Source organism: Oncorhynchus tshawytscha, linkage group LG16, assembly GCF_018296145.1.
Source record: "Oncorhynchus tshawytscha isolate Ot180627B linkage group LG16, Otsh_v2.0, whole genome shotgun sequence".
Classification (NCBI taxonomy): domain Eukaryota; kingdom Metazoa; phylum Chordata; class Actinopteri; order Salmoniformes; family Salmonidae; genus Oncorhynchus; species Oncorhynchus tshawytscha.
Genome location: NC_056444.1, coordinates 29,600,480 through 29,619,847, shown reverse-complemented (window position 1 = coordinate 29,619,847; position 19,368 = coordinate 29,600,480). Strand labels below are relative to the sequence as shown.

Genomic DNA, 19,368 nt, shown 5'->3' with positions numbered 1-19,368 from the left:
GGGCCAAGGGCGCAGTGCAATGGTGAATGTGTGCAATGGTGAATTCTTGGAAAACGTCAAGCCTACTCTGGATGGACTGTGCGCGCCGCCTGACGCTCGAATGGTTGCCTACCCGTTGAGGGAGCACTGAAACTGCAGTGCGGAGAAAATGTAACAGTAGGAGGAGAATGATAGTAGAGCTTCTGTGCCCGGGGACTGCTGTTAGTTGCGATGAAGAGGTTGTGCCTTATGGAGTTATATCTACGGAAAGCATATTAGAAACAGAACGAGTCCCTCCCTGTTGTAGCAGTAAGGTGGGAGCGCAAATGGCAATGCATAGGCCCAACCTCAGATAAGTGCAGTGGGCTACTGAAATGGTAGGCTACACCCTTGTTTTACATTTTAGTCGTTTAGCAGACGCTGTTATCCAGATCGACCTACAGCAGTGAGTGAATCCATACATTTTCGGGGATCGAAACCACAATTACCACAATTGTTACAATTGACCGCTGTCATTTTTTTAATGTATTTTTTTAGATTTTGGTTAGTTACAGATTTTGAAGAATATAAAGACATGAATCAAATATATGCCTCCAAAAATGGTTTTGCCAAATCTGGGTGTGTGGTATTGTAGTTGTTCAATCCAAAGTCCCTATTGCAGGTTGCTAAAACCTGGGAGAAGAAAAGGGAGATCAATTTTTCAAAAAAATGTCTGCCAGGTAAACTTAATAATTTTTTCATGTACTTTACTGTAATCAACTAAGTGTAAATTGGCATTATTGAACCTGGAATGAATTACATGACAGAGTTAATTAACGTGTATTTTGCTTTATTCCTTTACACTCCATTCCTCTGACATCTTTGAGAAGATTTGCAGAATCTGCCTGCTTGTTCTTCAGACTTGCATGTATTGTTGCATTGAGGGTATCTTCCGCACATTGTCTAGGGCAGTGGGAAGCTTCCACACTGGTGTGAGGCTCAGCATGTTCTCTCATGCTTGTGCATTTGATTTGAGAATGCCTTGACCCCAGCTGTTCTAATAGGTGTGGTGTCTGGCAGGCAGCACAATCTTAGGGAATGCCAGCAGGTGTGTAAAATTAAGGGGTCTGAGGTGCTATTTTTGGCCTGGATGGTGCTGTAATGAGTGGCGCTGTCCAATGTGCTGAAAAGAGCTTCTGTCACACCTGTGCTTATGGATTCCGTTTGCAGCGAATTTGTACGCAATCACACGTTTTAGCTCTAACTGTTGCGGTCCCTGGTGCTAAATCTGCGACCAACACGTTTGTTTTGAACGCAGGCCGCGGTGCTGTCTGTGGAGCTGAATTGTTTACTTATTAGCCCATAGACACATTTGGGGTTCAGAGGTGTTAGTGAGATGTCTCCAGTTTACAAGGGGTTTGTAGCCTACATTAGTGTGTTTTTCTTCCCAGGTAAATGGCTGAATCGAGTTGGGAGCTACTGTGCCTCTGTCTGGCCGACCAATGCAGTGTGTAGGGACGGTCGCCCAGCCCGACGAAAACATGAACGGAGCGGGGGAGCAGGTGGACATCCTGTCTCCCAACTGCATGGTAAAGGACCGATGGAAAGTGGTGAGTTTATTTATCTTCAGTGCCATTTTGACCATGTAATTGAGTCTCAGCGGAGTGATTGGTTGAATAATTGAGTAATTGATTGAAATTAAATTAAATTATTAGTTGAGAATCCCTGATTTGGAATATTCCTTACCCTGATGTGAACTAGCCTGGTCACAGCTGTTGGTGCTCTGTTGCCAAATCGTACGGTCAGTATGTTTCCATTAACTTGTCCAGTTTTTTTGTCGGCATTTAGAAAGTTCCATATACATTAGATGTGACCATTGCCTGCTAGGGTCCGTTTACATGTAACTATATTTTGTCAATAAAAACAGCTGGGCGTAATGATGTCACACCAACAAACAATAAAACCATTTTTCACAAAAACCTAGTGTCAAAACAAATGATTGGTTGAAGTGTTTTCATAACCCATTTAGGCAAATTGCTCATGAATAAATTGTCAACAGCCTGTATACCCTCCCACCTATCTGATTCTTGGCTCAGGTAGCCCGTGAATGACGGCATGGCCAGATTGCAATAATTGACTGATATTTGCCATATTCTAATAATTCTCTGTCATGGTGAACCTTGCACTCCTGTAGATCTAAAATAATTGGATGGTGAAACTTGCACTCCTGTAGATCTGAAATAATTGAATGGTGAAACTTGCCAGCCCACCAGAAAAGCAAGGTGAAGCAATTCAGGCATTCTTCAAAGTAAGGACATTCTTATCCTGCAAAGAAGCATTATTCTTTATAGTTGACAAAATATATTTAGCCATCAGTAGGCATTTAGAATGAAATGTGGAGTGGAGTTTTATAGTTACACGATTGTCATCACGTGCCCTGTGTATCTTCAAAATGATTCGGCAGTCATTTAGTCGAAAAACACGGTTTCCAACATCATTTGTCGCAATAAGAAAGTTAGACAAAAATGTTAAATCCATCCCTGACAAATGGATAAAAATGTTATGGATCTTTAGAACATTTCTGCTATATCTGCCTGCCTTTGTCACGGCTGAGTTCCTCCTCTTCGTCTGAAGAATACAAAATGAAAAACAAAGAATACAAAATGCAGCGTAGTTCGTGTTCAACATGTTTTAATGAAAGACGATAACGTGAACATGACACAAATACAAAAATAACAAACGTGGCAAAACCGAAACAGTCCTATCTGGTGCAGAGAACACAAAGACAGGAAACAGAGACAACGATAGACAGCTGCCTCTAATTGAGAACCAATCTAGGCAACCATAGACATACACTATACCTAGAAAGGAGACAGCCCCATAAACATACAAAAACCCCTAGACAAGACAAAAACACATACATCACCCATGTCACACCCTGACCTAACCAAAATAACTAGGAAAAACAAAGAATACTAAGGTCAGGATGTGACAGTACTCCCCCCCCAAAGGTGCGGACTCCTGGCCGCACACCTAAACCTATAGGGGAGGGTTTGGGTGGGCGTCTGTCCATGGTGGCGGCTCTGGCGCTGGACGTAGACCCCATCACACCATAGTCTTTGTCCTCTTAAGTCTCCTCCTAGGAACTGCGACCCTCGCTGTCAACCTAGGATTGGCAATCCTACAAAATGGCCCCACTGGACTGAGGGGCAACTCCGGACCGAGGGGCAACTCCGGACTGAGGGGCAACTCCGGACTGAGGGGCAACTCCGGACTGAGGGGCAACTCCGGACTGAGGGGCAGCTCCGGACTGAGGGGCAGCTCCAGACTGGCTGACGACTCTGGAAGATCCTGGCTGACTGGCGGCTCTGGTAGATCCTGGCGGCTCTGGTGGATCCCGGCTGACTGGCGGCTATGGCGGATCCCGGCTGACTGGCGGCTCTGGCAGCTCTGGACAGGCGGGAGACTCTAGCAGCCCTGGACAGGCGGGAGACTCTAGCAGCCCTGGACAGGCGGGTGACTCTAGAAGCCCTGGACAGGCGGGTGACTCTAGAAGCCCTGGACAGGCGGGAGACTCTAGCAGCCCTGGACAGGCGGGAGACTCTAGCAGCCCTCGACAGGCGGGAGACTCTAGCAGCCCTGGACAGGCGGGGCGCACTGTAGGCCTGGTGCGTGGTGCCGGCGCTGGTGGTACTGGGCCGAGGACACGCACCTCAGGGCGAGTGCGGGGAGGAGGAACAGGGAGTACTGGGCTCTGTACACGCACAGGAAGCCTGGTGCGGGGGGCTGCCACCGGAGGGCTGGTGCGTGTAGGTGACACTGGATAGAGCGGACCGTGCAGGCGCACTGGAGCTCTTGAGCACCGAGCCTGCCCAACCTTACCTGGTTGAATGCTCCCGGTCGCCCTGCCAGTGCGGTGAGGTGGAATAGCCCGCACTGGGCTGTGTAGGCGAACCGGGGACACCATGCGTAAGGCTGGTGCCATGTACGCCGGCCCAAGGAGACGCACTGGAGACCAGATGCGTAGAGCCGGCTTCATGGCACCTGGCTCGATGTCCACTCTAGCCCGGCCGATGCGAGGAGCTGTTATGTACCGCACCGGGCTATGCACCCGCACTGGAGACACTGTGCGCTCCACAGCATAACACGGTGCCTGCCCGGTCTCTCTCGCCCTCCGGTAAGCACAGGAAGTTGGCGCAGGTCTCCTACCTGGCTTCGCCACACTTCCTGTGTGCCTCCCCTAAGATATTTTTGGAGCTGACTCTCGGGCTTCCAGCCCTGCTTCCGTGCTGCCTCTTCAAACAGCCGCCTCTCCGCTGTGGCTGCCTCCAGCTCTGCCTTGGGGCGGCGATATTCCCCCGGCTGCGTCCATGGTCCATCTCCATCCAGTATCTCCTCCCAAGTCCAATAGTCCTGACATCGCTGCTCCTCCTGCTGCTGCCTGTCACCACGCTGCTTGGTCCTGTTTTGGTGGGTGATTCTGTCAAGGTTTTCTTCACTTGAAGGAGAGGAGGACCAAAATGCAGCGTAGTTCGTGTTCAACATGTTTTAATGAAAGACGATAACGTGAACATGACACAAATACAAAAATAACAAACGTGGCAAAACCGAAACAGTCCTATCTGGTGCAGAGAACACAAAGACAGGAAACAATCACCCACAAAGTACCCACAGAATATGGCTGCCTAAATATGGTTCCCAATCAGAGACAACGATAGCATTGAGAACCAATCTAGGCAACCATAGACATACACTATACCTAGAAAGGAGACAGCCCCATAAACATACAAAAAACCCTAGACAAGACAAAAACACATACATCACCCATGTCACACCCTGACCTAACCAAAATAACAAGGAAAAACAAAGAATACTAAGGTCAGGGTGTGACAGCCTTTCCATTACACATTGCAATAAAAACATTTTGTAGAATTAACCTGGGTCAATGGAAACCTGCCTAGTGCTAGGTGTGACAATGATTATATGAGTTAGCAAGACAGCACAAACAGTTTTTGGACCAGGCTAGTTGAGAACTAGCATTTTTGAAGCCATAATTAGCAGACATCCACATGTAACATTTTTACAGTGTTTATTCTTCTCTGCCACCACTTCCAGCTGAAGAAGATTGGTGGGGGAGGTTTTGGTGAGATCTATGAAGCATTGGACCTGCTGACCAGGGAGAATGTGGCTCTGAAGGTAGAGTCAGCCCAGCAGCCTAAACAGGTTCTCAAGATGGAGGTGGCCGTCCTCAAGAAACTGCAAGGTAAGGGTCTTTGTGGTTGAGCAGTAACACACACATGCACACATCCACACACATGTTACAGGTGTGGTTAAGCACCAGTAACGCTACCCATACAAAGCACGTATTAAATCCCCAAAGGTTGTGGGTTCAGTCCCTGGGACCGCCTATGCCAGTCTTTCCCTCGTACTGCACTATACTGTTGGAATTCCACTCTCCTGTTATGAAATAGATAGAAAGTGCAAGTTAAGGGCAGGCATCTATCAAGGAGGGATAGGAATCACTAAGGACACGGATCAATCAATGGCAACATCACCTTGTACATGAATAAGCATGGCGAGGTTAATTAAGTTGTCTATCTATGGTCTACAGTGAAGTGAGGTAAACGTTCGTCTGTCTAGCTATTTGATTAGTGTTGATTGGCATCTGTCTGGACAAGGTTGAATGTGTGGTGATTGTTTGTTTTGCTCGGGGGTTGGATGAGTTGGATAGTCAATCGGTTGACATGTCTGTTGCACTGGGGTTTATACTGCTTTGTGCAAAATTATATTTTGGCATTGAGTGTTTCACATTTTTGGAATCCCGTAAAAACAGCTTGCCACAATCCACCTGAGCATATTGTGTTGAAATATGCAGAGATTCTAATTTCTTAGGCAGCATTTATTTTGGGGTATTTCTGTGGCTTGTTCTGGTCTGTAGCCCCAGGAACAGATACAGAACTGTGACTGCTGGCAGGGAGGATTGTTAATGAGCATGAAACTGTGTGAGTGTGTGTCTGCCTGGCTGTGCTTCTGTTAGTGAGCACCCTTCTTCAAATGACTTGGGGAAATACCCTGAATGTTCTCTTACTACTGTTATTGAAATGCAAATCAACCTGAAAGACTAGGGTCATTGGAATTTACTTGCCTGAAGTTAGCATGCCCTAATTGTATTGTATGACTAAATCTAGGGACTACATGACTTTTAATATGTTTAATTCTCTGATAAATGTCTCATTCATATAGGAAGATACCACATTCTGAATGTATCAGGTGCTAGGAAAGCAATCTGATCCCAATTCTTCTAACAATGATGCAAAATGTTTTGGGATTATTACAAGGGTTGGTCTAAACATCCAACTGAATCAGTTGTTTAACTGTGATGGTACAAGTAGATTTATAGATAGCTAATGTTATACTGACTGTATTGAAACATTTACACTAACCTCTCTCCATTCTTTCACAGGAAAAAATCATGTATGTAAATTCATCGGATGTGGAAGGAACGAGAAGTTTAACTATGTGGTCATGCAACTTCAGGTAACCATCTATCAAAACAGTCTGATAGAATTGCCTTAGGTAGAGATAATCACAGCCAGGCTACAAATAAGTAGAAAACAATAAATGAAAATGAATTATCTCTCTCTCCCTCTCACCCCCCCTCTCTCCCTCTCCATCCCCCCTCTCCCCTATCTCTCCCACTCCCCCTCCCTCTTTCCCCCTTTCTCCTCCCCCTCTTCCCATTTCCCTATCTCCCCCAACCCTCTCCCCATCTCTCTCCCTCTCCTCCCCGCCCTCTCCCCCACTCTTTCCCTACCCATTCTACCCCCCAGCAGGGGAGAAACCTAGCAGACCTGAGGAGGAGTCAGCCTCGCGGCACCTTCACCATGAGCACCACGCTACGCCTGGGCAAACAGATTCTGGAGTCCATAGAGGCCATCCACTCTGTGGGCTTCCTGCACAGAGACATCAAGCCTGTAGGTGGCGTTCTCAGTAACTATTAACTTAATGCCTGCAGGTATAAGGCATTATGATGTGTGGTTACAATGCATTGTAAGGGGTAGAAAGATTGGTGGTGCGATAGAGAGAACGAAAGAGAGTGAGAGAGCGAGTGGGGGTGAGACAGAGCGAGACAGATAGGAGTGTGTGAGAGCGAGTGAGAGACCGATTGGGGGCAAGACAGATGGAAGTGTGTGAGAGAGACGGAGAAAGAGAGACTAGGACTGCATAATATCGGCAAAATAATTGCGATTACATTTTTTTACCAAATATTGTGATTGCAATTTGTATCGCAATATACTATACAGTAGATCAAAACACTTTGGTAAACTGTTGAAGTCGTAGAAATGTAGAATGATTTATATTAAGAAGCAAAGTGGAAAGCAGCATCGTTTTTGTTTGGAACAATCTGTTTGACCTAACAGACCAGCATGGGAACGTATAGTGAATCTAACAGTGGGGAGGAACTGCGAAAGGGGAGCGGGGCCTGGTGTGTGTGGGAAGCAGCCGCAAGAGTAGAAAAAAACTAAGTAAAACTATAAAAACTGATGTCATACATGGCTGGGTAGCATTTCAAAATATTGCATGCGATATGGATCTCTTACAATATGGACCTCTTGCGATATGGATCTCTTGCGATATGGATATTGCACATCAATATTTCAATTTTGATCAGAATTTGATTAATTAAGCAGCTGTAGGAGAGACAATGTTGATCTCAGTCTGTGTGCTCAAAAATGGATAGCACTTTGGGTTAGTGAGCCTCAACGTAACATCTAGGCCTTATTGGCGCCAATATTGTCAATTAAAACCAGTCTAATTCGTTTAGGTGCTGGGCCAAAGCTAGTCTCACGTCTATGCAATGATAGGGGGAAACACTGCTTTGGGCTTCGCCTCTTTATATTCCTGTGATGTCCTCAACTCAATCTGTTTCCCGTTTTTTTCCCCAGTCTAACTTTGCTATGGGTCGACTCCCCTCCACCTATAGAAAGTGCTTCATGTTAGACTTTGGCTTGGCTCGCCAGTACACCAACACTACCGGAGAGGTTCGACCGGTAAGTAGCCATGGAAGGATTTTGTTAATGTCATGTATTACGGTATGTTAATATTCAAAGCTATTGAATCATTCTAACAACAATATATATAATATGATATAGGCTAATATACAGTTGGCAGTATTGTAAAGTACTTAAGTAAAATTACTTTAAAGTACTACTTAAGTCGTTTTTTGGGGTATCTGTACTTTCCTTTATTTTTAACATTTTTGACAACTTTTACTTTTACTTCATTACATTCCTAAAGAAAATGATGTACGTTTTACTCCATACATTTTCCCTGTAAATTATGACTGATAGTTGGATCGTGCCCCTGGCTATCCGTAAATAAATAAAAACTAGAAAATGTGGCCGTATGCTTTGCCTAATAAAAGGAATTTGAAATGATTTATACTTTTACTTTTGATACTTAAGTATATTTAAAACCAAATTGGGTACTTTTCCTACCACTGACAGTTGGCAAACAAGATGCAGGCTAATATACAGTTGTCTAGCCTGATGCAGGCTAATATATAGTTGTCTAGCCTAATGCAGGCTAATATATGGTTGTCTAGCCTGATACGGGCTAATATACAGTTGTCTAGCCTGATACGGGCTAATATACAGTTGTCTAGCCTGATACGGGCTAATATACAGTTGTCTAGCCTGATACGGGCTAATATACAGTTGTCTAGCCTGATACGGGCTAATATACAGTTGTCTAGCCTGATGCAGACTAATATATAGTTGTCTAGCCTGATGCAGGCTAATATATGGTTGTCTAGCCTGATACGGGCTAATATACAGTTGGCTACCCTGATACGGGCTAAAATACAGCTGGCTAGCCTGATACGGGCTGATGTACAGTTGGCTAGCCTGATACGGGCTAATATACGGTTTGCTAGCCTGATACGGGCTAATATACGGTTGGCTAGTCTGATACGGGCTAATATACGGTTGGCTCGCCTGATACAGGCTAATATACAGTTGGCTAGCCTGATACAGGCTAATATACAGTTGGCTAGCCTGATACAGGCTAAAATACAGTTGGCTAGCCTGATACAAGGCTAATATACAGTTGGCTAGCCTGATACAGGCTAATATACAGTTGGCTAGCCTGATACAGGCTAATATACAGTTGGCTAGCCTGATACAGGCTAAAATACAGTTGGCTAGCCTGATACAAGGCTAATATACAGTTGGCTAGCCTGATACAAGGCTAATATACAGTTGGCTAGCCTGATACAAGGCTAATATACAGTTGGCTAGCCTGGGCAACAGGGGAGGTTCTTTCTGTTTTTCTTCTTGCTGACTCAGCCTCCAGTCATAGATTAGATAGGCATGCCTGTACTGCAGATATAGAACAGCGACGGGACCACACACACACTCATGCACACACATGCATGCACACAAACACACTGTTGTAAATTCTAACATGCAGTTTCTGAGGCACTATTCCTGGGACTTCCTTCAGAAGCAATGGGTGTTACTATCAAAATGGTGGTGCACATGCCCAGTTTCCAGTTATTGTATCAGAGATGCCAATGACAATTAGAAACTAGAAACATTAGGAAGATGTCCAAGAAGATGATGTCATCTGATTCTGGTACATTTAAGTTATGCCTTAAGCTGTGTAAATTCATTAGTTAATAGTTTGTTAATGAATGCATAATTTATTTGGAAATTGCCTTGTTATATGTTCACATAGCGTTGATGTTAAAGGACAAATCTACTCAAAAACTATCTTTTGGTATTTTTTTCCATTAGGCCACTGTTGATGCAGTCCCCAAAACACATGCAAAACATTTTGGGACTGTATCAACAGTGGACTAATGGAAAAATACTAAAAGATAGTTTTAAGTTGATTTTTCCTTTAAGGTTTTTACAGATGTTATGCTGCCATGTGATGCTGTTCCTTATTCACCTGTGTGGTTTTATTTTTTGCAGTTTTGCTGTTCCTTTTTGGGCTTTTCTGTTCGAAGCGCATGCTTGTGATCCGTCTCATCAGTAAGGTGCTTGATCCCATTTACGTTTTTATTATCTCTCCCTGCCTGAGAAATTTTCCATATCCTTCTTCGTCTCGTTTTAGGTTTTCATTTAAGTACTTTAGTTCCATCAATCGTTTTCTTTCTAGTTGTCTGTGGGAAAATATGTTTCAGGTTTCGTCCTGAAAAGAACTTACCGCATTTTATTTTCCAGCCCAGAACTGTGGCGGGATTTCGGGGAACTGTTCGTTATGCGTCAGTAAATGCTCATAAAAACAAAGTAAGTTTATTTTTGGGGTGAAAAAATGAAATGCATTACAAATGAATTCCAACCTGAGGGTTTTGTGTTACATGAGTTTGTCAGGAAATCTAAAATAGCTGTTGTGTATGTACTCCAGTAAATCATGAAAATTATTATCTGATTAATCAATTTTTTACCTTCTCAGGAAATGGGTCGCCATGACGATCTATGGTCGCTATTTTACATGTTGGTAGAGTTTGCAGTCGGTCAGTTACCATGGAGAAAAATTAAAGATAAGGTGAGCTACTATCTACTGTTGCTATTATAATTATTACAATTCCCAATATCAGTTATTTCCAATATTTCTTCATTCTGGTCTAGGGAACCCAAAGAGATGCACAGTGTTATTTTTTCCCTTAGCGCTACACACCTGATTCCACTAATCAGCTCATCATCAAACCTTTCACTAGTGGAATCAGGTGTGTGGTGCTTGGGCAAAAATAAAATGTGCACCCTTTGGGGTCTCCAGGACCAGGATTAAGAAACCCTGCAGTAGAGAATGGTTACTAGTGTCTACTGGTGTCTGCTGGGCTCAACTGGTATCTAATGCTTTCTACTGTATCTCTTGTTTGTTACCAGGAGCAAGTGGGTCAGATTAAAGAGCGCTACGACCACAGAATGCTGCTCAAACACATGCCTTCTGAGTTTTACATCTTCCTGGATCATGTTTTAGGCCTTGACTACTTCACCAAACCAGATTACCAGGTACCTACTGTTCACTCCCTGAATATGCATTCAAATTATTTATCCCCCATCGAATCTTGTTTTTCTGGCGTTCATTTCAATAGCAGAGGGAACAAGACATGGAAGTGTGGCAATGTGAGACTAACCCCCATACCCTCTCTCTTAATTTTCAGTAATGAAAAAAACGTCTGACGAAAAATAAATTTTAGTACTTAAAGTAAAGCTTATTATTGTATAGCAGGTTTGGTTGAATTTCAACTTTATACTTTTCCGAAAACCTTTCCCCTGTGATCGTCTATGCAGTTGCTGATGTCGGTCTTTGAGAACAGTATGAAGGAACATATCATCACAGAGAACGAGCCTTTTGATTGGGAGAAGGGAGGGACGGATGGAGTGCCTCTGTCCACCAGCACGTCAACGCCCCCTCAACAGAACACACGACAGACTCCCGCCGTGATCGGGTAAGGGAATCAAAATGAGCTAATAACTTTAGCTATTTAGTTTTACGGTCTCCTAACCAATTGTGTTATTATGTGTTTTGTTTCGCGATATTTGTAAATTATGTTGTACATAATGTTTCTGCAACCGTATCTTATGGTAGAAAAGAGCTTCTGGATATCAGGACAGCGATCACTCACCTCGGATTAGACTAAGAGCTTCTGGATATCAGGACAGCGATCACTCACCTCGGATTAGACTAAGAGCTTCTGGATATCAGGACAGCGATCACTCACCTCGGATTAGACTAAGAGCTTCTGGATATCAGGACAGCGATCACTCACCTCGGATTAGACAAAGAGCTTCTGGATATCAGGACAGCGATCACTCACCTCGGATTAGACAAAGAGCTTCTGGATATCAGGACAGCGATCACTCACCTCGGATTAGACAAAGAGCTTCTGGATATCAGGACAGCGATCACTCACCTCGGATTAGACAAAGAGCTTCTGGATATCAGGACAGCGATCACTCACCTCGGATTAGACAAAGAGCTTCTGGATATCAGGACAGCGATCACTCACCTCGGATTAGACAAAGAGCTTCTGGATATCAGGACAGCGATCACTCACCTCGGATTAGACAAAGAGCTTCTGGATATCAGGACAGCGATCACTCACCTCGGATTAGACAAAGATTTCTTCAACAACAACAACAACAAGCAGGACTCACACGATATTCTCCAAACACCCCACAGATCAGACATCCCAATTATTCACAAAAGGAAGCGACGCAGAGGATGAAGAGCTGGATGCCTCGTCCGAACCCGCAGAAGACAACTAGGAAATCTGCCGTTACCGTCAATATTACTATCCTAAAACTGTATTATCCTATGCTTCACGGAATCGTGACTGAATGACGACATGGATATTCAGCTAGCGGGATACACGCTGCACCGGCAGGATAGAACAGCACACTCTGGTAAGACAAGGGGGGGGCGGTCTGTGCATATTTGGAAACAACAGCTGGTGCACAAAATCTAAGGAAGTCTCTAAATTTTGGTCGCCTGAAGTAGAGTATATTGTGATAAACTGCAGGCCACACTACTTGCCTAGAGAGTTCTCAGCTATACTTTTCGGAGCTGTTTATTTACCACCACAGACATATGCTGGCACTAAGACCGCACTAAGTCAGCTGTATAAGGAAATAAGCAAACAGGAAACCACTCACCCAGAGGCGGCGCTCCTAGTGGCCAGAGACTTTAATGCAGGGAAACTTAAATCAGTTCTACCAAATCTCTATCAACATGTTAAATGTGAAACCAGAAGGAGAACAATTCTAGATCACCTGTACTCCACACACAGAGACGCATACAAAGCTCTCCCTCACCCTCCATTTGGTAAATCAGACCACATCTCTATCCTCCTGATTCCTGCTTACAAGCAAAAATTAAAGCAGGAAGCACCAGTGACTCGGTCTATAAAAAAATGGTCAGATGAAGCAGATGCTAAACTACAGGACTGCTTTGCTATCACAGACTGGAACATGTTCCGGGTTTCTTCAGATGACATTGAGGAGTACACCACATCAGTCACTGGCTTTATCAATAAGTGCATCGAGGACGTCGTCCCCACAGTGACTGTACATACATACCCCAACCAGAAGCCATAGATTACAGGCAACATTCGCACTGAGCTAAAGGGTAGAGCTGCCGCTTTCAAGGTGCGGGACTCTAACCCGGAAGCTTACAAGAAATCCCGCTATGCCCTGCGACAAACCATCAAACAGGTGGCAGGGCTTGCAAACTATTACAGACTACAAAGGGAAGCACAGCCGCGAGCTGCCCAGTGACACGAGCCTACCAGATGAGCTAAATCACTTCTATGCTCACTTCGAGGCAAGCAACTCTGAGGTATGCATGAGAGCATCAGCTGTTCCAGACGAACGCTCTCCGTAGCCGACGTGAGTAAGACCTTTAAACAGGTCAACATACACAAGGCTGCGGGGCCAGACGGATTACCAGGACGTGTGCTCCGGGCATGTGCTGACCAACTGGCAGGTGTCTTCACTGATATTTTCAACATGTCCCTCCCTGATTGAGTCTGTAATACCAATATGTTTCAAGCAGACCACCATAGTCCCTGTGCCCAAGAACACAAAGCCAACCTGCCTAAATGACTACGTAGCCATGAAGTGCTTTGAAAGGCTGGTAATGGCTCACTTCAACAACATTATCCCAGAAACCCTAGACCCACTCCAATTTGCATACCATCCAAACAGATCCACAGATGATGCAATCTCTATTGCACTCCACACTGCCCTTTCCCACCTGGACGAAAGGAACACCTATGTGAGAATGTTGTTCATTGACTACAGCTCAGCGTTCAACACCATAGTGTACTCAAAGCTCATCACTAAGCTAAGGATCCTGGGACTAAACACCTTCCTCTGCAACTGGATCCTGGACTTCCTGACAGGCCGCCCCCAGGTGGTGAGGGTAGGTAGCTTGCTGATGACACAACAGTGGTAGGCCTGATAGACGACAACGACGAGATAGCCTATAGGGAGGAGGCCAGAATAACAACCTATCCCTCAACGTAACCAAGACTAAGGAGATGATTGTGGACTACAGGAAAAGGAGCACCGAGCATGTCCCCATTCTCATCGACAGGGCTGTAGTGGAGCAGGTTGAGAGCTTCAAATTCCTTGGTGTCCACATCAACAACAAACTAGATTGGTCCAAACACACCAAGACAGTTGTGAAGAGGGCACAACAAAGCCTATTCCCCCTCAGGAAACTAAAAAGATTTGGCATGGGTCCTGAGATCCTCAAAAGATTCTACAGCTGCAACAATTGCGGCCTCTGACCGCAAGGCACTTCAGAGGGTAGTGCGTACGGCCCAGTACATCACTGGGGTAAAGCTGCCTGCCATCCAGGACCTCTACACCAGGCAGTGTCAGAGGAAGGCCCTAAAAATTGTCAAAGACCCCAGCCACCCCAGTCATAGACTGTTCTCTCTACTACCGCATGGCAAGCGGTACCGGAGTTCCAAGTCTAGGACAAAAAGGCTTCTCAACAGTTTTTACCCCCAAGCCATAAGACTCCTGAACCAAATGGTTACCCGGACTATCTGCATTGTGTGCCCCCCACCCCAACCCCTCTTTTTACACTTCTGCTACTCTCTGTTTATCTTATATGCATAGTCACTGTAACTATACATTCATGTACATCCTACCTAAATGGCCCAACTAACCAGTGCTCCCGCACATTGGCTAACCGGGCTGTCTGCATTGTGTCCCACCACCCGCCAACCCCTCTTTTTACGCTACTGCTACTCTCTGTTCATCATATATGCATAGTCACTTTAACGATACCTACATGTACATACTACCTCAATAAGCCTGACTAACAGGTGTCTGTATATAGCCTTGCTACTCTTTTTTCAAATGTCTTTTTACTGTTGTTTTATTTCTTAACTCACCTACACACACACACACACACATACCTTTTTTCCCCGCACCATTGGTTAGAGCCTGTAAGTAAGCATTTCACTGTAAGGTCAACACCTGTTGTATTCGGCACACGTAACAAATAAACTTTGATTTGATTTGATTTATGCAACTGTGAGGATTTGTAACACACTGTTGTGTAAAATGAAAAGGGAATCAGACTTCAAAACATTTTGGAGAAATCAATATAAAATATGAAAACATCTAGCCAGCCAAGAGATTACACAATTCCCATTTACCTGTAGTCTAATTGACTTAAAGAATCAGGAACAAACAGTCTAATGCTGGGTTGTAACAATTCATTCAGATTTAGAATGCAACTGTGAGGATTTGTAACACTTTTTGCATTTAAAGTGATATAGGATATTTTCGACAACGACACTCATTTAATTAATCGCCTGGTCATTTTGTAAAAGAGAATGTGCTCTCATCAATGTAATAATGTAATAATTGAGAATGTTCTCAATAACTTACCTTGTTAAATACAGGTAATGAAAGAATGAATAAAAAATAAAGAAAATAGTCTATATCAGTCCATGTTCTGTGTTTTCCCAGGGTGGTGAACGTGACTCTGGTTCCTGGGGAGCTGCCGAGGGAGAACACAGATGACGTTCTACAAGACGAGCACCTGAGTGACCAGGAGAACGCTCCACCTGCAGTACCCAGCAGGCCTTGCGAGGGGACACCTCCCCAGATGGAAGCCGAGGCGTGGAACGACACCGACTTAAACCGCAACCAACTCAGGATCAGCATCAGCAAGGTACAGGAGGGACCATCTAATATGTCCTCATTGTATCTCACCGTGGTACTGTCAGCACTATGAAACATTTCCTTACAGTCTTTAAATATATTCAAACGGTAGAAGTACATTAGAAGGGATAGTTGACTTTGTTGGTTTTCAATGACCATCTATTACATTCAGAGGATATAGACCATATAAATAGATAAATAGAATGGGCTTGCAAACTCTAACCCTGACAATTTGACTGGTAAACTCATGGGTGCACTTGCAATGGTTGCCTGGTATTGTGATGCAATCATTTCCATGGTAATGTAAAATGTTAATTCAAATTATATTAACTTATGTGGCTCATGCAATGGAATATGGAATATTTTTTGCAATGTCAGTTGAGTTGAATAAGCATATCACAGCACAGATTGATGGTCATGGCTAGAAGGGATCCAACTTTTGTCAAATTAACGTCAGATTTGATGTTTTGTAGCAGGTTAGGAGAACTTATTCAGCAGGTTAGGAGAATTAACGTAGCAGGTTAGGAGAATTAGGTTAAGGTTAGGAAAAGGGTTAGAGTTAGCAAAAATGCAACAACAAAATTTACATTTGATGTTAATTTGACAAAAGCAGGATCCCTTCCAGCCAAGACACATATTGATGGGTCCACTTCCTGCTTTTACTTCCTGCTTTTACTTCCTCATTTGCTCCTATGGGTACACTCGCAATGGTAGCCAGTCCACTCATTATCATTGACTTGAATTATCATTGACTTATCATTTCAATGATATAGACATACCTGGTTGTAGATAGACCAGGAGATATACAGTTGAAGTTGGAAGTTTACATACACTTAGGTTGGAGTCATTAAAACTCGTTTTTCAACCACTCCACAAGTTTCTTGTTAACAAACTATAGTTTTGGCAAGTCGGTTAGCACATCTACTTTGTGCATGACACAAGTAATTTTTCCAACAATTGTTTACAGACAGATTATTTCACTTATAATTCACTGTATCACAATTCCAGTGGGTCAGAAGTTTACATACACTAAGTTGACTGTACCTTTAAACAGCTTGGAAAATTCCAGAAAATTATGTCATGGCTTTAGAAGCTTCTGATAGGCTAATTGACATCATTTGAGTCAATTGGAGGTGAACCTGTGGATGTATTTCAAGGCCAACCTTCAAACTCAGTGCCTCTTTGCTTGACATCATGAGAAAATCTAAATAAATCAGCCAAGACCTCAGAAAACAAATTGTAGACCTCCACAAGTCTGGTTCATCCTTGGGAGCAATTTCCAAATGCCTGAAGGTACCACGTTCATCTGTACAAACATTAGTACGCAAGTATAAACACCATGGGACCACGCAGCCGTCATACCGCTCAGGAACGAGACGCATTCTGTCTCCTGGAGATGAACGTACTTTGGTGAGAAAAGTGCAAATCAATCCCAGAACAACAGCAAAGGACCTTGTGAAGATGCTGGAGGAAACAGTTACAACTGTATCTATATCCACAGTAAAACGAGTCCTATATCGACATAACCTCAGCAATGAAGAAGCCACTGTTGCAAAACCGCCATAAAAAAGCCAGACTACGGTATGCAACTCCACATGGGGACAAAGATTGTACTTTTTGGAGAAATGTCCCCTGGTCTGATGAAACAAAATTGAACTGTTTGGTCATAATGACCATCGTTATGTTTGGAGGGAAAAGGGGGGAGGCTTGCAAGCCGAAGAACACCCTCCCAACTGTGAGGCACGGGGGGTGGCAGCATCATGTTGTGTGGGTGCTTTGCTGCAGGAGGGATTGGTGCACTTCACAAAATAGTTGGCATCATGAGGAAGGAAAATGATGTGGATATATTGAAGCAACATCTCAAGACATCAGTCAGGCAGTTAAAATCTTGGTCGCAAATGGGTCTTCTAAATGGACAATGACCCCAAGCATACTTCCAAAGTTGTGGCAAAATGGCTTAAGGACAACAAAGTCAAGGTATTGGAGTGGCCATCACAAAGCCCTGACCTCAATCCCAAAGAAAATTTGTGGGCAGATCTGAAAAAGCGTGTGCGAGCAAAGAGGCCTACAAACCTGACTCAGTTACATCAGTTCTGTTAGGGGAAATGGGCCAAAATTCACTTATTGTGTGAAGCTTGTGGAAGGCTACCCAAAATGTTTGACCCAAGTTAAACAATTTAAAGGCAATGCTACCAAATACTAATTGAGTGTATGTACACTTCTGACCACTGGGAGTGGGATGACAGAAATAAAAGCTGAAATTAATCATTCTCTCTACTATTATTCTGACAGTTCACATTCTTAAAATAAAGTGGTGATCCTAACTGACCTAAAACAGGGAATGTTTACTTGGATTAAATGTCAGGAATTGTGAAAAACTGAGTTTAAATGTATTTGGCTAAGGTGTATGTAAACTTCCAATTTCAACTGTATTTCAGGTACTGTGTTTACAATGAATTTAAAGTGCTCAAAGATGGCAAAGTAAACAATAACACGTTTACAATACAGTTCAAGCTGCTATATACCTGCAGTACACAATAGGTCTAACTCTTGACAGTGATAGTTAACAGTTGTAACCCTAGAAACGCCCTTTCCCCCAGGGGAAGTTGGCTGCGGAGGAAGAGGAGCCTGCTAGAGGGACGTGTCCTGATGCCCTCGTGGGTGGAGCTCCCCCAGAAATGACTGGTGCTCAGGTCTGCGCTCTGCGGTACCGGAGGATCAACAGCCCAGAGTCAGACCGTCTGTCCGCCGCAGACGGGAGACCAGACATCTACGACAAACGAGGGTGAGGGCGCTCTACACTGAGTGTACAAAACATTAGGAACACCAGCTCTTTCCATGACAGACTGATCAGGTGAGTCCAGGTGAAAGATATGATCCCTTATTGATGTCACTTGTTAAATCCACTTCAATCAGTGTGGATAAAGGGGAGGAGACCCCGCTTTATCCACACAGAAAGATTTTTAAGCCTTGAGACAATAGAGACATGGATTGTGTATGTCTGCCATTCAGAGGGTGAATGGGCAAGACAAAATATTGAAGTGCTTTTGAACTGCATCACGCTGCTGGCTTGCTTTTGAAGCTAAGCAGGGTTGGTTCTGTTTGGACCCTGAATGGGAGACCAGATGCTGCTGGAAGTGGTGTTGGAGGGCCAATAGGAGGCACTCTTTCCCAAGGCAGTGATTGGGGGCATTTCCCTGTGTAGGTTTCTGTCTTTCGGATGGGATGTTAAACGGTGTCCGGACTCTGTGGTCACTAAAGATCCCATGCACTTATCATAAGAGTAGGGGGATTAACCCTGGTGTCCTGGCTGAATTCCCAATCTGTCCCTCATATCATCACGGTCACCTAATCATTGGCTCATTCTTCTCCCCTGTAACTATTCCCCAGGTCATTGCTGTAAATTAGAATGTGTTCTCAGTCAACTTACCTGGTAAAATAAAATCAATAAATGGTAGTAGGTTCCTGGATCACTGGTTTGAGTCAAGAATTGCAATGCTACTGGTGTTTTCATGCACAACAGTTTCCTGTGTGTATCAAGAATAGTCCACCATCCAAAGGAAATCCAGCCAACTTGACACAACTTTGGGAAGCAATGGAGTCAACATGGGCCAGCATCCCTGTGGAATTCTTTTGACACCTTGTAGAGTCCATGCCCCAATTTCGCTGTACTCAGTGCAAAAGGGGGTTCAGCTCAATATTAGGAAGGTGT

The 19,368-nt window shown here is 44.1% G+C and overlaps 1 protein-coding gene across 1 annotated transcript in view; it reads left to right on the top strand.

Moving 5' to 3' along the window:
* The window catches only part of LOC112253546 (tau-tubulin kinase 1), a 36,302-nt gene that overhangs the window by 837 nt on the left and 16,097 nt on the right, over positions 1-19,368 (top strand). Inside the window, exons 2-12 of the mRNA XM_042299901.1 lie at positions 1,410-1,568; positions 5,074-5,221; positions 6,422-6,495; positions 6,789-6,932; positions 7,905-8,009; positions 10,188-10,253; positions 10,420-10,512; positions 10,854-10,979; positions 11,262-11,419; positions 15,462-15,666; positions 18,257-18,441. Of these exons, the coding sequence (XP_042155835.1) occupies positions 1,461-1,568; positions 5,074-5,221; positions 6,422-6,495; positions 6,789-6,932; positions 7,905-8,009; positions 10,188-10,253; positions 10,420-10,512; positions 10,854-10,979; positions 11,262-11,419; positions 15,462-15,666; positions 18,257-18,441 (1,412 nt within the window). The 5' untranslated portion in view covers positions 1,410-1,460. The remainder of the gene's footprint in view (positions 1-1,409; positions 1,569-5,073; positions 5,222-6,421; positions 6,496-6,788; positions 6,933-7,904; positions 8,010-10,187; positions 10,254-10,419; positions 10,513-10,853; positions 10,980-11,261; positions 11,420-15,461; positions 15,667-18,256; positions 18,442-19,368) is intronic.